Source organism: Erythrolamprus reginae, chromosome 2, assembly GCF_031021105.1.
Source record: "Erythrolamprus reginae isolate rEryReg1 chromosome 2, rEryReg1.hap1, whole genome shotgun sequence".
In the NCBI taxonomy this organism is placed as follows: domain Eukaryota; kingdom Metazoa; phylum Chordata; class Lepidosauria; order Squamata; family Dipsadidae; genus Erythrolamprus; species Erythrolamprus reginae.
This window is the reverse complement of record NC_091951.1, coordinates 243,300,980-243,318,153: the sequence shown is the minus strand read 5'-3', so window position 1 is coordinate 243,318,153 and position 17,174 is coordinate 243,300,980. Positions and strand designations below refer to the sequence as shown.

Below are 17,174 nucleotides of genomic sequence, written 5' to 3'. Positions count from 1 at the left end.
CATTTGATTCCTCACTAACTAACTTTTAAAAAGTTAAACCCCTAGATTTTCATTTTAAGAACATTTTAATTTTAATTTTAAGAACATTTTAATTTTAATTTTAAGAACATTTTAATTTTAATTTTAAGAACATTTTAATTTTAATTTTAAGAACATTTTAATTTTAATTTTAAGAACATTTTAATTTTAATTTTAAGAACATTTTAATTTTAATTTTAAGAACATTTTAATTTTAATTTTAAGAACATTTTAATTTTAATTTTAAGAACATTTTAATTTTAATTTTAAGAACATTTTAATTTTAATTTTAAGAACATTTTAATTTTAATTTTAAGAACATTTTAATTTTAAGAACATTTTAATTTTCACTTTAAGAACATTTTAATTTTCACTTTAAGAACATTTTAATTTTCATTTTAAGAACATTTTAATTTTCATTTTAAGAACATTTTAATTTTCATTTTAAGAACACTTTAATATGGGTGTCATACCTAAAATTGGAAGCCGCAGCTGTTATTTAAAATAGGAACACAAAACATGTGTATTTCAAAAAGCCATTTTATTGTTTCAATTTCAACAACTGCATTTCGGGCACTGCAATTCGAACGATTGCTTCGAAAATACAAAAATGTGTATGCTACATAACATGCCAGTGCGAGTGACTCAGAATAAATCAGTTTATTCCATTTCTTCATTTGTATATGAATACATGGAAAAATTTACTTGAAACAGTTTCTCCACTTACTTCAATTTTTCCATGCATTGAAAAGGAAATAAAAGCTGGTAAGGACTTGAAACTGACATACATGTTATTTATAGGAAAAAATAGAAAATAGACAGAAAGAAAAAATCATGTTCATGATTTTTGGACACTTTTCATTCAATTAAAGTTCCACTGTAAAAGCATTTTTGGTCCAGTGCTAGTACAGCGACAAGCAAACAAACATAAAAGATAAAATTCAGACAATGTTATATAAAATTGCAGACAAGTCTATGTTAGCTTAGAGCAGTGGTTCTCAACCTTGGGGTCGGGACCCCTTTTGAGGGTCGAATGACCATTTCACAGGGGTCGCCGAAGACCATGAGAAAAGACAAATTTCCAATGGTATTAGCAACTAAAGCTTCTATTCTGGCATCTCGGAGTCCTCGGAGAGGGGCGGCATACAAATCCAATTAAATAAATAAATATTTTTACAATCCAACCAATCAGGCATTTACAGGGCGGTGTCCCTCTGACCTCTTGCCAATCAGCTTAAAGATCTGTTGGAAGAATTGGCACTAAACTTATAGTTGGGGGTCACCACAAGATGAGGAACTGTGTTAAGGGGTCGCGGCATTAGAAAGATTGAGAACCACTGGCTTAGAGTAATGCAGCACTTAGGTTTAGGACAAACAAAATGTACATTAAAAAAACTTGAAAATAATGCTTTGGAATAATGAAGGTCATTTGGAAAAGATCCTTCATGATGTGTAAAGTTCAGAAAACTTAACAAAAAACCCTATGCTTTTCTTAAATCATTCTGGACTGTATTTTTCCCTTTTTAGAGACTTATTTTCACAGATGTATAATTTATACAAGGAAAGACCCTAATAGAAAGAATGTGTGGATGTTCACTTTCAACTAACATAACTTAGTGACTTAGTGAATTTTCATTTCACATGGCGGGAGATTAAACTTTCCGTTTCCAGCAAGAGAAATACTGTAGGTATAGGATTGCTACCAGAAAGAGAGGTTAGATTTTTATCATATTTTATAAACAAGGGAGAAATATAGTTGAACTACTAAAACCCTTAGATGCCCTTAACAGTGCAATGAAAAATAATTAAGCATTATATTCATTTCAATGGTGAGAACGCTGTAGGAAGTAGGAGGCTGTTTTGCTGGGATTCCAGGAATTGAACGCTTTCTCGAACTAAAAGTAAATCACACAGGCAATTAAAAGGTTAATAGTGGTATATCTCCCCCCCCCCCCCAAAAGAATGAGTCCCAAAGGGAAAGGGAAAATATGAGAAATCTTTCACTTACCAGCTGCTACTAACCGAGGATCCTCGTGGGCATAGTGTCTTCCGGCTGCCCGACTGTCTGGACTCTCATTCCACCAAAGCACGTGAACTACGAAGACAGAAAACTGCAAGTCAATAACAGTGTGAATTAAATACACAATGTATTTTACTAGAATAGGTTTTGCTGAATAATCTTTATTTGGAAAGCCATGCCTGCCCCTTGTTATGGATTGTACTTACTGATATTGTATATAAAAAGAATCCTTTCCATTCACACACTACTGCAACACTCACATAGAATTTTGGAGTATTCAATAACATTAATCATTATGGCTCTCAGCTATCCAATAATGAAATTACTGAAGGGATTAAACTGCTAATTGAATTAAATATTAATGAAGTTAAATTATTAATTACATCAAATACTTAACCAAATATGTTTAAAGCATAATTATTAGTCATGAACAGAGTCAACTTATTGTAATCAAATAAAAGAACCTGCATTTTCTGTCTTCACTACTAACCATTTTACCGCTCAGTGCTCAAATTCTAAGCATGTTCTAAAACAGAATTTCTCTTAAGAGGCAAAGAAACTGATTATTTTTCTTCGAAATAATAAAAGGCACTAGCCTGATTTCGGCAGCATCACCAATTTTTCATTGGGTGACTGTGGCGATTAGTGATGGTGCCACCTCTATGTTGGTTGAGGCAGGCAGGATTCCCTTGAGTACCATTTGTTGGGGGTCAGGGGAAAGGGAGTGTCTTTCCTTCTCTTTCTGCTCAAGATCCCACTGGGCCACTGTTTGACACAGAATGCTGGACTCAATGGGCTTTGGCCTGATTCAGCATGGCTCTTCTTATGTTCTCATGTGTTGCCAGTCCCAATTGTGGTCAGTAACCAGGACTACCTTTAGTATACAGTATTTCCGTTACAGGTAAACCTTTTCTGCTGAACGAAGTCTAATTCCAGGCAGCTTTCTAAACATGTCCATCCAGACATTTTTGCAACACTATGCCTTGTTTTAAGGTATCTTTCAATTTTCCACACTAATCTTCAGCCCTAACATTCTCCGATCCATTGATGGTATTCAGCCGGTTTGGTTTGGGCAAATTGGTAGCGGTGACTGCAGGTGGGCCTGCCCACATGTCCAGACAGAAGTAATGCCATCCTATTAATCCATGTTTTGGAGGCCAGGCACCAGGCAGGAGTTCCGATTTACCTCCGCTATTGGTGCTGATGCTTTGGATGACAAGTAGGCGCATGCGCGTACCTGGCAGGTGTGGGTGTGTGTCGGAGTGAGATTTGGCTTCTGTGCATGCACAGGAAGCAAATCTCACAAGAAGACACACGGGCGCATGAGATTTTGGCGATTTTTTTTGCTTCCACACATGCACGGAAGCAAAAGATTGCCAAAAATTGCTGCAATCTTACTCTCGTGAATGTCCTCTCATGAGATTTTGCTTCCTGCGCATGCACAGAAGTAAAATCTTGCTCCGACACATGCATCCGCCCGTCGATCACCTGGAGCTGTGCATGCAGCTCCATTTGCGCTACCAGTGTGCCACTCCCTCCGTCCAAGCAGGAACCCAACACGGCCAGGCATGTGCGTGGAAGGCACGTGTGCAAGCAAAACGCATGCGCAGAAGGCGGGCAAGCCAATGACAAGAATATGTGAAACCCACCGCTGCTCCAATCCAAGTATGAATCAGATCAAAATTTGCTTACTTTCAAGCCCAGATGAGATCAGCCATGTGTTACCCTGAACCAAAGGTTGTTTCCTTACTTCTTGCCTAAAAAATAGCGGATCTACCGTATTTTTTGGAGTATAAGACGCACCAGAGTATAAGACGCACCTTAGTTTTTGGGGAAGAAAATAGGGAAAAGAATCTGCTTGCCAGGTATTCATTTGTCTAGGGTCCTTAGTCAAGTCACATTATTTTATCTCCTGCCTAGGGCTTTAAAATAACTTTATTTGGAGAGAATAACAATGAAAGAACTTGCAAGCCAGTAAGAGCTGAGAACATCGCTAACACCTGGCTAGGGCTGGAAAGAAACTTATTCAGAGCAAGCTAGAGTAATGAAAAAAAACCCTGCAAAAACTTAGGGCTTGGAAAACATTCTTCGCAGAGAGAAACAATGGAAGAGCCTGCAAGGTAAGAGCTGGGAAGATCGTTAGCAGCTAGTTAGGGCTGGAGTGGGGGGGAGCTACATTCAGAGTATAAGACACACTCTTTTAGGGAAGAAAAAGGTGCATCTTATACACTGAAAAATACGGTATGTTGTACTGAAATCTAATAAGCAACCATACCTCTGTTGAGTAGTCCATATTCAGTATGGAAAACCCCAATCAGCTTAGTATATCCACTGTTTATGTGGGCTTTAATTGCAGCTTTAAAGGACTGTCCCCACACGGCTGGTCCACCAGGTTTCATCTGGAAGGTGACCAACTCACAGACACCTGGAAGCAGCAGCACCGGAAGAGAAAAAGATTCAGTACAGTGATCCCCCGGTTATTGCGTCCCCGACCATTGCGAACAGGGTAATTCGCGATTTTTCAACCCGGAAGTCAAAACACCATCTGCGCATGCGTGCCCTTTTTTCTATGGGCACGCATGCGTAGATGGTGCCCGGCAGATCAGCTGCTGGGCGGCTTCCCTGGGTCTTCCCCCTCTTGCTGGCGGGAGGGCGAGCAGCGGGCATCAGCAAGGAGTTTCCCCACCGCCCACGCAAACTCCTTGCTGCCGCCCGCCCTTCGCCCGCCCACACCGTTCATTCTCGCCGCTTTGGAGCTGAGTCCTGAAGCGAATTCACTTCAGGACTCAGCTCGAAAGCGGCCAGAGCGAGCGCGGACAAGCCGTTCGCTGGCGCTAGCTCTCGCCTGCCTGCCCGCTAGCGAGGAGCCGCCTGTCTGCCCGCTAGCGAGGAGCCGAAGATTGGGGGCGGCGCGGCTGTTTTAAAACGTCGCCACCGGCATGGGGGGCTTGCCAGCACCCCCCGGACCCCCAACCCGGGTTTGGGGGGCTGCTAGGAAGCCCCCCATGCCGGCGGGGACGTTTTAAAACACCCGCGCGACTTTCCAATGAGTCCCGAAGACAACGCGTTTGTCTTCGGGACTCATTGGAAAGTCGCGCGGGTGTTTTAAAACATCCCCGCCAACATGGGGGGCTCGCTAGCACACCCCCGAACCCCCAACCCGGGTTTGGCGGTGTGCTAGCGAGCCCCCCATGTCGGCGGGGATGTTTTAAAACACCCGCGCGACTTTCCAATGAGTCCCGAAGACAACGCGTTTGTCTTCGGGACTCATTGGAAAGTCGCGCGGGTGTTTTAAAACATCCCCGCCGACATGGGGGGCTCGCTAGCACACCCCCGAACCCCCAACCCGGGTTTGGGGGTGTGCTAGCGAGCCCCCCATGTCGGCGGGGATGTTTTAAAACACCCGCGCGACTTTCCAATGAGTCCCGAAGACAACGGGTTTGTCTTCGGGACTCATTGGAAAGTCGTGCGGGTGTTTTAAAACATCCCCGCCGACATGGGGGGCTCACTAGCACACCCCCGAACCCCCAACCCGGGTTAGGGGGGTGCTAGCGAGCCCCCCATGTCGGCGGGGACGTTTCAAAACACCCGCGCCGCCCCCAATCTTCGGCTCCTCGCTAGCGCTGCGGAAGTAAAAACACCATCTGCACATGCGCAGATGGTGTTTTTACTTCCGCAGCGCTACTTCGCGAAAACCCGCTCGTTGCGGGGGGTCCTGGAACGGAACCCTCGCAACGAGCGGGGGATCACTGTATTTGTAATGTCTTCTCGATATATTACGCGTGTATTTTGGAAATGAATACAGATTTTGTAGAAGCATGTAATTCATTACTGAGAATATTTGAAGCTTTCATTTTTTATCATTTTCTAGTCTAGGCCTTGCTAAAATGGGGCAATTGAAAAAAATAGGCAAACATCAAATATATTTAAATAAGAAAATAATATTGTTGGCAGAAATACATGGCAATCTTAAGTGCTATTATTACTTTTCAACTGAAGTGCAAGTTTTTCCAACTCAACTTCCTATTTGCCCACTTAGGAATTCTAAGTGGTGCCGGTCAAAGGACCACTATAGGCTGCTCAACAGCTTTTAAGCCGTGTTGATTTCAACCGCCAGAATTCCCACACAGACTAAAGCTGCTGAGATTTCTGAGCAGTGCTTTAAAATGTGATTTTGTATTGTATACATTGCACTTGCCAGATGTGCAAATGCATATTTTTCCTTCATGAACTGAAATTATATTTTAAGCTGCACAATAATTAACTGTTATGGTAGTGAGCATACACCTTGAGTAGCTGGGCTTCCAGACATTTTTCAAAAGGAACCACAAGCAATTACTATAATTAAATAGCCATTGGGTGATTGACTTTAAGCACGTTTATTCCCTATGTCTCAGAACTACACTCGAAAAAACCAGTCAGTCTACGCCAGGGTTCTCCAACCTTGGCAACTTTAAGACTTGTGGACTTCAACTCCCAGAATTCCTCAGCCTGCTGAGGAATTCTGGGAGTTGAAGTCCACAAGTCTTAAAGTTGCCAAGGTTGGAGATCTCTGGTCTACACATTTAAAAAAGCCAAAATACCCAGTGTCTCAATTACATCAACGTTCAATGTACCATCTTTTTCAGAGCCGCCAAGTTCACACCATGGGACCAGGTAAGTAATCTCATTCTCTTGTTTGTCCAACAAAGGCAGCATGCGAGAGATGTATTTTTCCTGCCATTCTTGATCTTTGCTTAATGCTGTACGGACAGCAGCCCTTTGCGCAAAGCTCTCTACAAACAAGGAAAGATATAGTAAAGTTAGACATCCCCATTTAGCCATCTAGCTTGCTATTTGTGTATTTCAAAATGTCAAACCTATTGCTCTTTCATGATCATCTAGGGAACATTGGCTCTTCTATGACACGTGGACTTCAACTCACAGAATTCCTGAGCTGGCATGATTGGCTCAGGAATTCTGGGAGTTAAAGTCATAGAAGAGCCAAGATTCCATATTCCTGATCTAAAATCAGCCTTTTTTTTCAGTGTTCAGATTTTATTAAAGCCATTGTTTGGTATACAGTGTTCCCTCAATTTTCGCGGGGGTTGCGTTCCAAGACCGCCCGCGAAAGTCGAATTTCCGCGAAATAGTGGTGCGGAAGTAAAAACACCATTTTTGGCTATGGACAGCCAAAAACTATCCCCACGCACCCTTTTTCAAAGCAGCGCAAGGAGCCGGGCTTGAAGTTGGGGGCGGGGAGCGACGAAAGTGCGGAGGCCAGGAAAGATTGTTTTGAATGTCGGCTGCCCCCGCCCCCCCACGCCTCCGGCCCCCTCGCCGCTACCGCCCGCCCACCCGATCCACCCCTCTCACCGGCTTTCCTTGGGACACGGGTCCTCCTGCAGCAGCACTGGCAGCTACGGCTTCTCATCCTCCTCATTCGGCCAGTAGCCGCTCTGAGCGCTTTGAGAATGCCCGCCCCGCCCCTCTCACAGTCCCTTAGCTGAGAGCGCTTTCATCCCAGCTATCAGCGAGGGGGCTGCAGGAGAGGTGGGGCAGGCGTTCTCACAGAGAGGGAGAGAGAGAGGGAGAAAGAGAGAGAGAGCAAGAGGGGGGAGAGTGGAAGGTAGAGAGAGAGAGAGAGAAATGATAGAAAAAGGGAGAAAAAAAGAGAAATGAGAAAATGATTGAAGCAGAGAATGACAGGAAAGAAAGAGAAAGAGAGAGAAGTGACTCTTGGGGAAAAACCGTGGTATAGAAAAAAACCCGCGGAGTATTTTTTAATTAATATTTTTTGAAAAACTGTGGTATAGCCGTTTCGCAAAGTTTGAACCCGCGAAAATCGAGGGATCACTGTATTCCAATGACAGATTTATTCTGGGGTGTTTTTTTTACATTCATTCTTGCTTAAACCCTAACATTTTTTTTAACTTCTGAAAGGAACATAATATATTCAGTTATTTACAACTAACTAATATACTATCAGTATATTATGTCCTTGGCATGTTAACAACCTTTGTTTAATCATATGTATTTTTTTTGCCTGTTTTCCATGCCTCTCTTTTGTGGCTCTTTATATACTTTCCTTAACATCTCTTAAAATATGTCAAACATGAAAATGAAATGTACCTATGATAAATTCTTGTGCTTCTGATTGAACTCTAATACATATTCTAAATCAATCTCACCAGCTTGACTGTGACTATTAAAATGCTGGGGTATTTAATACTGGGAGATCTACTGTAGATATGCATCTTCTTTAAGGCAAGCTTGACTTCTAGTGTTCCTATAAAACCCTCATGGTGTTGTTGTTGTTGTTGTTGTTGTTGCTTTGTTGTTGTTTTGCAGAACAATAAAAGTATTGCCCACTAGCTTCTTCTATGTTTTTTAACTTCCCAGTCTAGTTTACCACTACTCTGGCATTCTGGGAGTTGAAGTCCAGATATCTTCAAGTTGCCAAGGTTGGGAAACACTGCTCTAGTCTAGTGGTTTCCTTTGCTTAGCTTCTCAGACCAGGCAAGGCCTAGATGGGCGCTGTGACCTGCTGAGCCAAGTAAGCACACTAAGAATTGAATGACAGGCTAATTAATAAAGATCCTAAGATACACTCAACTTTCCTACCCGCTCAAAGTCTTGATTTCAAATACTTCTTGGAATGTTACAGGCCAGGGGTGTCAAACTGGTAATCTGAGGGCCAGAGGTGTCACATGCAGGCTACGCCCATGCCGCTCCATGAAGAGGAAAAATGTCTCAAAACGTCACATGACAGCAATGTAACGCAGCAAATTTGACACCTGTATTATACTCAGTGTCCTTTACACCAGTGTTTCCCAACCTTGGCAACTTGAAGATATCTGGACTTCAACTCCCAGAATTCCCCAGCCAGCATTTGCTGGCTGGGGAATTCTGGGAGTTGAAATCCAAATATCTTCAAGTTGCCAAGGTTGGGAAACACTGCTTTACACCATGTTTACAATCAGGGAGCCATTCACATTCTAACCAGCTGGATATCCCTACCTTTAAGACAACGGCTCCTTCACCAAATCACCTGGGAATAATGAATAAGACATGGAAAAAGTCTTCATCTTAAAATCTGAGAAAAATATTTAATTCAGTGCAGTTGCTGAAATCTCTGTAACCTTATCCTTAAACAAGTGTTTTCAACCTTGGCAAATTTAAACTGTGTGGACTTCAATTCCCAGAATTTCCCAGGCAGCTTAAACTTGCCAAGGCCGAGAAACACTGTCCTAAATTCGATAAATGTTCCTAAAGAAAATCTGGAAGAAGCCTGCTTCCTGCAGAAGTGGAACCAGTCAAGAACCTGACATTAATCTCAACACCTGGATTATAAGTACTATAATACACTTATGGAAACTTCTTACATTGCCCACCCACCCCGAGGTGAGGCAAGTCATTCTCTTAGCTCAGTGATGGTGAACCTTTTTTCCCACAGGTGCCAAAAGAGCATGGGCACGTACTATCACGGATGCGCGAGTGCCCACACCTATAATTCAATGCCTAGAGAGGACAAAAAGAAGCTTTCCCCGGCCCCCGGAGGCACTCTAGAGCAGCATTCGCTGGCTGTGGAATTCTGGGAGTTGAAGTCCAGATATCTTCAAGTTGCCAAGGTTGGGAAACACTGCTCTAGAGGCTGGAAATGGCCTGTTTCCCAACTTCTGGTGGGCCTAGTAAGCTCGTGTCTCACCTTTCCAGGCTCCATAGGCTTCCCTGGAGCTGGGGGAGGGTAAAAATACCCTCCCCATCCTCCCAGAGTCTCTCTGAAAGCAAAAAAAGCCCTCCCAGAACCTCTGTGCAAGACAAAAATCAGTTGTCCGGCACACACATGAATGTTGGAGCTGAGCTAGGACAACGGCTCGAGTGTCAGCAGATATGGTTCCGTGTGCCATAGGTTCGCCATCACTGTCTTAGCCTTTCAAAAGGGATTCTATGTGGTTGGTAGGTTGAAGGCCTTTTAACTTTTCAATTGTTCTTTTTATCTCTGTAATTCTGTTTTTCTAACTTTGTTTTTTAACTATGATTTTTAACATGATTTTAGCGTTTTATTTATAAACTGCTCAAAGACATAGAAATATGATGAGCATTACAGAAATTTGATACGTATGTAATATAAAACTATGCATACAGTACCGTATTTCCAAATGTGGAAAACTTTATTCAGTTCCCCAAATTCAAGAGTCCAATATCCAAGCATTGGAGAATGAAGTGTGCGGAGGTGAATGTTTTTACTGGTGAGGTCCAGAAAATCTTTCATCTTGTGTGGCTTAATTGTGTAAGTACGAAACTCATAGAACGTGCCATCTGCCTGCCGTGGCCCTGTGGCAAAAGACGAAGCCTGAAAATAAACAAAAGAAACATACATAAATGTTGATGAGTAATAGTAATAAATTACTTATTTATTCGAATAAGTATGAATGAATGCAAATAAACCACAATATTGATTCCTTTCAGATTTGCAATGTGAAAAAGCAAGGAAAAGACTATCAGTTTTCTCCAATCTAGTGCCATAAAATATAGAATATGAAATTAAACTCATTTTTGAGGCAAAAGACTAAGGAAGACTAGGGAAAGCTGGGTTAGAATAATGATAATAATAATAATAATAATAATAATAATAATAATAATAATAATAATAGCCAGAATTCTCAACAGAAGACACATTCAGTTCTTTTATACAAAAGAATCGAATAACTATGAAAATCGCTGTCATCAGACATGGCAATAATCACCAATGAATTGTTGAAAATGGTGTAAAAGGAAACAAACATTCACAGGTTTTAGTATCATCAATGGTTACATGGTTAATGGTTACATGCTGAATACAAATAGGATACTGAGTAACAGAAGCTGAGAAGAGACTCATGTGCTATTATCCATTCTTGTAGTAATCTTAATGGCTGCTGGGTAACACAAATTGCTGGATTGGACAAGTCTATGGTGTTTTTTTATTATTAGGCTCAATCTTAGTCCCAATATCAGCCTTGATTTTTGACCCCCTCAATAAAAAGCTAAATTTATTAACTTCATCGTTTGTACGAATGTCCTTTGTTCTTATACATCTCACTGAATTCAAACACTGCACTAGGCCAAAATGCAATATGTCCCATTTTTGTTGCCGTAATAGGTGGAGGGAAAAAAGCCACTGTCGTCAATCAACCAAGGCTTTTCACAATTACAAACCCTGCCAATGATTTCAGCAAGCCATGGTTCTACAGGACTTTGTACAAGCCTGTCATTTTAGATATGTACTTTGGCTCGATCTAAACTTACAGACCTCATTGCCATACAAACACCAGAGGCCACTGCACTACTATCACTAAACTGGATTTATTTTGCAATTAAATAAAATCTATGGGGCAATGAGGTCATTTTTACTCTCTACATACGGATGAAACTCAAAAAATTAGGATATCGTGCAAATTTTCATTTACTTCAGTAATGCAACTTAAAAGGTGAAACGGAATATATGAGAGAGAGACTCATTGCATGCAAGGCAAGATAGTTCAAGCCGTGATTTGTCAAAATTGTGATGATTATGGGGTATAGCTCATGAAAACCCCAAATCCACGATCTCAGAAAATTAGAATATTGCATGCGATCAATAAAACAAGGATTGTACATAGAAACAATATGAAAAGTATAAGCATGCATATTTACGCAAAACTTGGTATGGGCCCTTTCTGCAGAAATTACTGCCTCAATGGGTGTGGCATGGATGTTATCAGCCTGTGGCACTGCTGAAGTGTTATGGAAGACTAGTATGCTTTAATAGCAGCCTTCAGCTCTTCTGCATTGTTTGGTCTCTTGTCTCTCATCTTTCTCTTGGCAATGCCCCATAGATTCTCTATGGGGTTCAGGTCAGGCAAGTTTGCTGGCCAATCAAGAACAGTAATCCCACAGTCATTGAACCAAGTTTTGGTGCTTTTGGCAGTGTAGGCAGGTGCCAAGTCCTGCTGGAAAATTGACTCAGCATCCCCATAAAGTTCGGCTGTGGAAGGAAGCATGAAGTGTTCCAAAATCTCCTGGTAGATGGCTGCATTGACCTTGGACTTAATGAAACACACTGGACCAACACCAGCAGATGACATGGCTCTCCAAATCAACAGACTGTGGAAGCTTCATACTAGACTTCAAGAATCTTGCAGTATGCACCTCTTCATTCTTCTTTCATACTCTGGGTCCTTGGTTTTCAAATGAGATGCAAAAGTTTCCACAGTCTGTATTGATTTGTGGAGCCATGTCATCTGCTGGTGTTGGTCCACTATGCTTCAAGTCCAGGATCAACACAGCTGTCTGCCAGGAGATTTTGGAGCACTTCAAAAAATGGCCCTGGTTTTTTTTTAAAGCAGTTTTAGGATAATGAATATGTATTTTATTAAATCAAGTTCAGAAAAACCAGGGACTTATAAAAAAGATTACAGAGCTGATTAAATAAAACACAGAGAACAGAAAAATACTTCAAATCTGCATATACAGTATCTGCAAAAATTACTAGATGACTTTTGAGTTTTTTTGTTAACAGATTATTTGATGACAAAAGGCAGTTACAATGTAATTAACAACACATTCATGAATAAGCAATAGAACAAAATACTGCAGAAGTAAGAGAGGAAAATGCATGTGGAACATTTTATTTTTTAAGAAATAAAAACAATATCAGTGAGGGAATTTGCATACATATATTCACAGCTGGTTCAGCCCCCTACATTGGTTCTGCAATATAAATGTCTGTCTGGTGTAGTGATTAAGGTGGCGGCCTAGAAACCAGGAGACTATGAGTTCTAGTTCTGCTTTAGGCATGAAAGCCTGCTAGCTGATTCTCTCACTCCAGCCCACCTCACAGGGTTGATGTTGTGGTAAAAATAAGAGGAAGGCTTATGATATATGGTTGCTGCCTTTAATTACTTATAAAACAATAGGCAAATTAAAAGAATCAAATAAAAGTCATGCGGTGTGCATTGATATGCTTTAATTCATGAATAAGGATTCTTTTGACACCAATACAGAAAATGTTAAAGATATTTAAGATTCCACATTTAACAGTTTTACAGAAGAGTGGATTTTGCAAGCGTAGCTGCTCTCTTGTGTAAGCAAAGGATTCCCATCCTATTCTGATCTGCATCTGGCCTATTCAAAACACACAGGAGGAGTCTCTGTAGTTTCCCAATCACTTTTGTTAGTTTAAAAGTGATTTCCAAATCATTAGCCAAAATCTGTATTTCAGAGTACATGGGAGATGAAGGCTTAGAACGAATCCATGTAGTCATCAACTTACAACAGTTTGTTTAATGACTGTTCAAAGTTAGAATGGGACTGAAAAAAAATGACCTATGGCCCTTTTTTCATACTTTACGACTGTTGTATCATCCACTTAGTCCCATAATCAAAATTTGGATGCTTGGTAACTAATTCATATTTATGACGGTTGCAATGTCCCAAGAAAGATCATGTGACCTTTTGAGAAGCAAATTCAGTGGGGAAACCACTTTACAACCATGTTTGTAACTTATAATGTTGGTGAGACCACATTTGGAATACTGTGTTCATTTCTGGAGACCTCACCTACAAAAAGATATTGACAAAATTGAACGGGTCCAAAGATGGGCTACAAGAATGGTGGAAGGTCTTAAGCATAAAACGTATCAGGAAAGACTTAATGAACTCAATCTGTATAGTCTGGAGGTCAGAAGGAAAAGGGGGACATGATCGAAACATTTAAATATGTCAAAGGGTTAAATAAGGTCCAGGAGGGAAGTGTTTTTAATGGGAAAGTGAACACAAGAACAAGGGGACACAATCTGAAGTTAGTTGGGGGAAAGGTCAAAAGCAACATTAGAAAATATTATTTTACTGACAGAGTAGTAGATCCTTGGAACAAACTTCCAGCAGACGTGGTAGATAAATCCACAGTAACTGAATTTAAACATGCCTGGGATAAACATATATCCATCCTAAGATAAAATACAGAAAATAGTATAAGGGCAGACTAGATGGACCATGAGGTCTTTTTCTGCCATCAGACTTCTGTTTTTATAATAGCAATAGCACTCTAAGACTTATATACCCCTTCACAGTGCTTTTTACAGCTCTCTCTAAGCAGCTTACAGAGTCAACACAGGGCCTCCAACAATCTGGCCCCTCATTTTACCGATCTCGGAAGGATGGGAGGCCAATTCAACCTTGAGCCAGTCAGGATTGAAGCACCTGATTCACTTAGCAACTGTGGTGAGAAAGGTTGTAAAATGGGGAAAAGCTCACTTAACCAATCTCTCACTTAGCAACATAAAATTTGGGGGCTCAGCTGTGAGTTGTAAGTCAAGGACTACTTGTAAAGAAGAAAGGGGTAGAATGGACAACAAAGGAGAATAGGAAGGGATGCACATTTTGCTTTTAATTTATTTATTAAGATTTATTTATTTTGGAGATTTCTATGCAGTCCCATTCCCGGAGGACTCTGGGGGGTTAATTTTAAAGAGTTTGTCGGAAAAAATACTCTTTCTCCAGTTTTTGTTTTGCTTCCTTAACTTTTGTTTTAAACGCTGGAGAAGACAAGTCAAGGCAGAGAAGCTTTGATCCGCTTGCTCTCTTCTCAAAACCCAAACTCAAATCCAGATCTGATTTGGGGATCAAGTCCTTTTTGCAACCAGTAGAAATTTCTTTCCAGCGGACTCTTTTCTCCTAGTTTCCTCGGCTCTCTGTCCTCTCTCCCCACCGAGCCTTTTCTCCGCCGTTAAGCAGGGAGCGGGCAAAGATATATATTTTTATTCGGATTTATTTATTCTTGGTATTATACAGCAGCAATGGCCGCAGCCCTGCCGAGCATCTCTTTGTAGGGCCGGCCCTACCTGTTGGACGTCTGCCTGCCCCTTAATTCTGCACGGCACGCCAGGAAACTTGTCCTCCACCCCAAGCGTTTCCCTCCTTTTTATTACCTGGGCACCGACCGCTCGCGCCGCTGCCGCAACTCCTCTGAGGAGAGCCCGGGGCCCCTGCATGGCCTGATCGCCCGGGCCCCACAAAGGGAGCAGCGCTGCAAGAGGAAACAGCCGCAGCCAAGGCACGTAGCCCAGCTCAGGGCGGGGGACGGCCGCTTTCCCACCGCGATCTGGCCCGCCCGCCGCCGCCGCATTGGCCGAAGCGAACCTCGTGTCCACCTTCCTCACAAAGCGCCCTGCCTCTTCCCAAGCCCTTCCTCACTACGGCGCGTGAGGCGATGAGGAAGGTACAATGTCCCCGGGCTGGACGCGGAAGTCCTACTTCTTGGGTTAAAATTACAACTCGGGACACCCTCGATCCTTGGCCGGGATTGCTTTGCAGCCGATTGATTGCGATCCATCCACTCTTGAATTGAACGATTAGTTCAAAGGTTTCCCGGCTAAACTCCTAAGGGGACGCGCTGGAGGGAAGGAGTGTTTTGCAAAGGGAAACAGATATTACACATGGGGGGAGTTGGGAGTTCTCAGTGGGATTTATTCTCCTTTCCAGAATTATTGCTTTTAGCATTATTTACTCATTATACTGAATAGATACTCAATTAAAATTTCTCCCTATAGGCAGAGGGTAGGCAAAGTTGGCTCTTCTAATGACTTGTGGACTTCAACTGCCAGGATTCCTGAGAGTCAATCATGCTAGCTCAAGAATTTTATTTTATTTTCATTATTTATTTATCAAACATGTATAGGATAGTGCTAGTTTGTATAAGTAAAAAGTAATGATAACGGAGGACAATAAAGGGGCGTACATAAGTGCACTAGAGTGCCTTCCGGCCCGTCCTATATCTCCTATATCTTCTCTACTATATCCTGTATAACCTTCATTGTGTATTGGACAAAAATAAAAAAATAGGATAGGACAGTAGTGAAGGGCTACCATTTTTTTTACTACCACACTGAGGGTGTGGCTTACACATTTTCTTTTAACATCTTTCAGTGCAAATTGAGTGATCTGGGGTGGAGCTCCATTTTTGCTACCGCGCTGAGTCCGTCCCGTCTCCCCCCATCCGTCCGTCTATCTGTGTAGCAGCACATCCCTGAACGGTAGGCACAGTGGTGCGCTTATGGGAGTTGAAGTCCACATGTCCTACAAGAGTCAACTGCCTACCCCTGTGGCCTAGATCTTCTGGGAGGACTATGGCAAAGAATGATAGAAACGTCTATTTTATGAATAAAGTGCTGTATTGTATGTTCTCTGATACTGAGCTGAAAACTGGAATTTTACTATTACGGGGGGGGGGGGGCTTATGCACTGAGTCTTTACAATATAAAGATAAAATTATGAAAAGGTGAAATGTTTAAGTACTGATCTTTATTTTGGCTTTATTTTATCATTTATTTTATTTTACCTGATTTTATACATTCAGGTTAAGGGCAAAATGAAACAAATGGCTTCAAGGAGTGACATGCTTTATTTAGGTCTGGCAGTCTTTCTCCTACTACAGTGTTTCCCAACCTTGACAACTTGAAGATATTTGGACTTCAACTCCCAGAAGTTGCCAAGGTTGGGAAACACTGTCCTACTGGGTGTCAATCAACTCCCCCCGGAGATTAGAACTGCCCCCACACTCCTTGTCTTTCGTAAATTACTCAAGACCCATCTATACCGCCAGGCATGGGGGAGTTGAGACACCTTTTCCCCAGGCTTTTTAATATTTATGTTTGGGTATGTATATGTTGTTTGCTTTTTAAAATATGATAGGGTTTTATGTGCTTTTTAATATTAGATTTGTTTTCGCTGGAATATTGTTTTTATTATTGTTGTGAGCCGCCCCGAGTCTTTGGAGAGGGGCGGCATACAAATCTAATAAATTGAATTGAATTGAATTCAGATGTGTTGGACTTCAAATTTGGAGGAATTGGAATTGTCCAGCTCATCTGAACAGAGCCTGGAGCACATCAGATGCAGAATTAAAAGTCACGATTCTTACCTGCCTTTGCTTTATGTTTTCAAACTTACAGAACTGCAGAATCAAAGACTGATTAAATTAAAACATTAAGAGGAAAACAAATGAAAATAAAGCGGCTTCAGTTGTAGACTTTTCTCAAGTTTATGGAGTGTTATTTCTAATACAGTATATAAAGCAGGTGCGTAGACATATCAACTTAGACAAAAGTACCACGCATGTTTATTCTCATAAAAG

The 17,174-nt window shown here is 41.5% G+C and overlaps 1 protein-coding gene across 1 annotated transcript; it reads right to left on the bottom strand.

The window, feature by feature from the left end:
* Positions 1 to 542: 542 nt before the first annotated feature.
* Positions 543 to 15,157, bottom strand: LOC139162229 (protein NipSnap homolog 3A-like). Its single transcript, XM_070742366.1, has 6 exons — positions 14,971 to 15,157; positions 10,169 to 10,373; positions 6,655 to 6,813; positions 4,314 to 4,463; positions 2,027 to 2,113; positions 543 to 1,913 (listed from the first exon to the last, which is right to left on the bottom strand). The coding sequence occupies exons 1-6, from the start codon at positions 15,031 to 15,033 to the stop codon at positions 1,837 to 1,839; spliced, it is 741 nt and encodes a 246-aa protein (XP_070598467.1). The 5' UTR covers positions 15,034 to 15,157; the 3' UTR covers positions 543 to 1,836.
* Between the last annotated feature and the right edge of the window lie 2,017 nt (positions 15,158 to 17,174).

What these genes read in the sequence shown, in the direction of transcription:
- LOC139162229 (XM_070742366.1), bottom strand. Translation starts at nt 15,033, where the DNA reads ATGCAGGGGCCCCGGGCTCTCCTCAGAGGAGTTGCGGCAGCGGCGCGA. An exon ending in CGCGAGCGGTCGGTGCCCAG is followed by an intron (nt 10,374 to 14,970) that starts GTAATAAAAAGG and finishes GTTTATTTTCAG; the next exon opens with GCTTCGTCTTTTGCCACAGG. An exon ending in TTTCCACATTTGGAAATACG is followed by an intron (nt 6,814 to 10,168) that starts GTACTGTATGCA and finishes CCTTGTTTGTAG; the next exon opens with AGAGCTTTGCGCAAAGGGCT.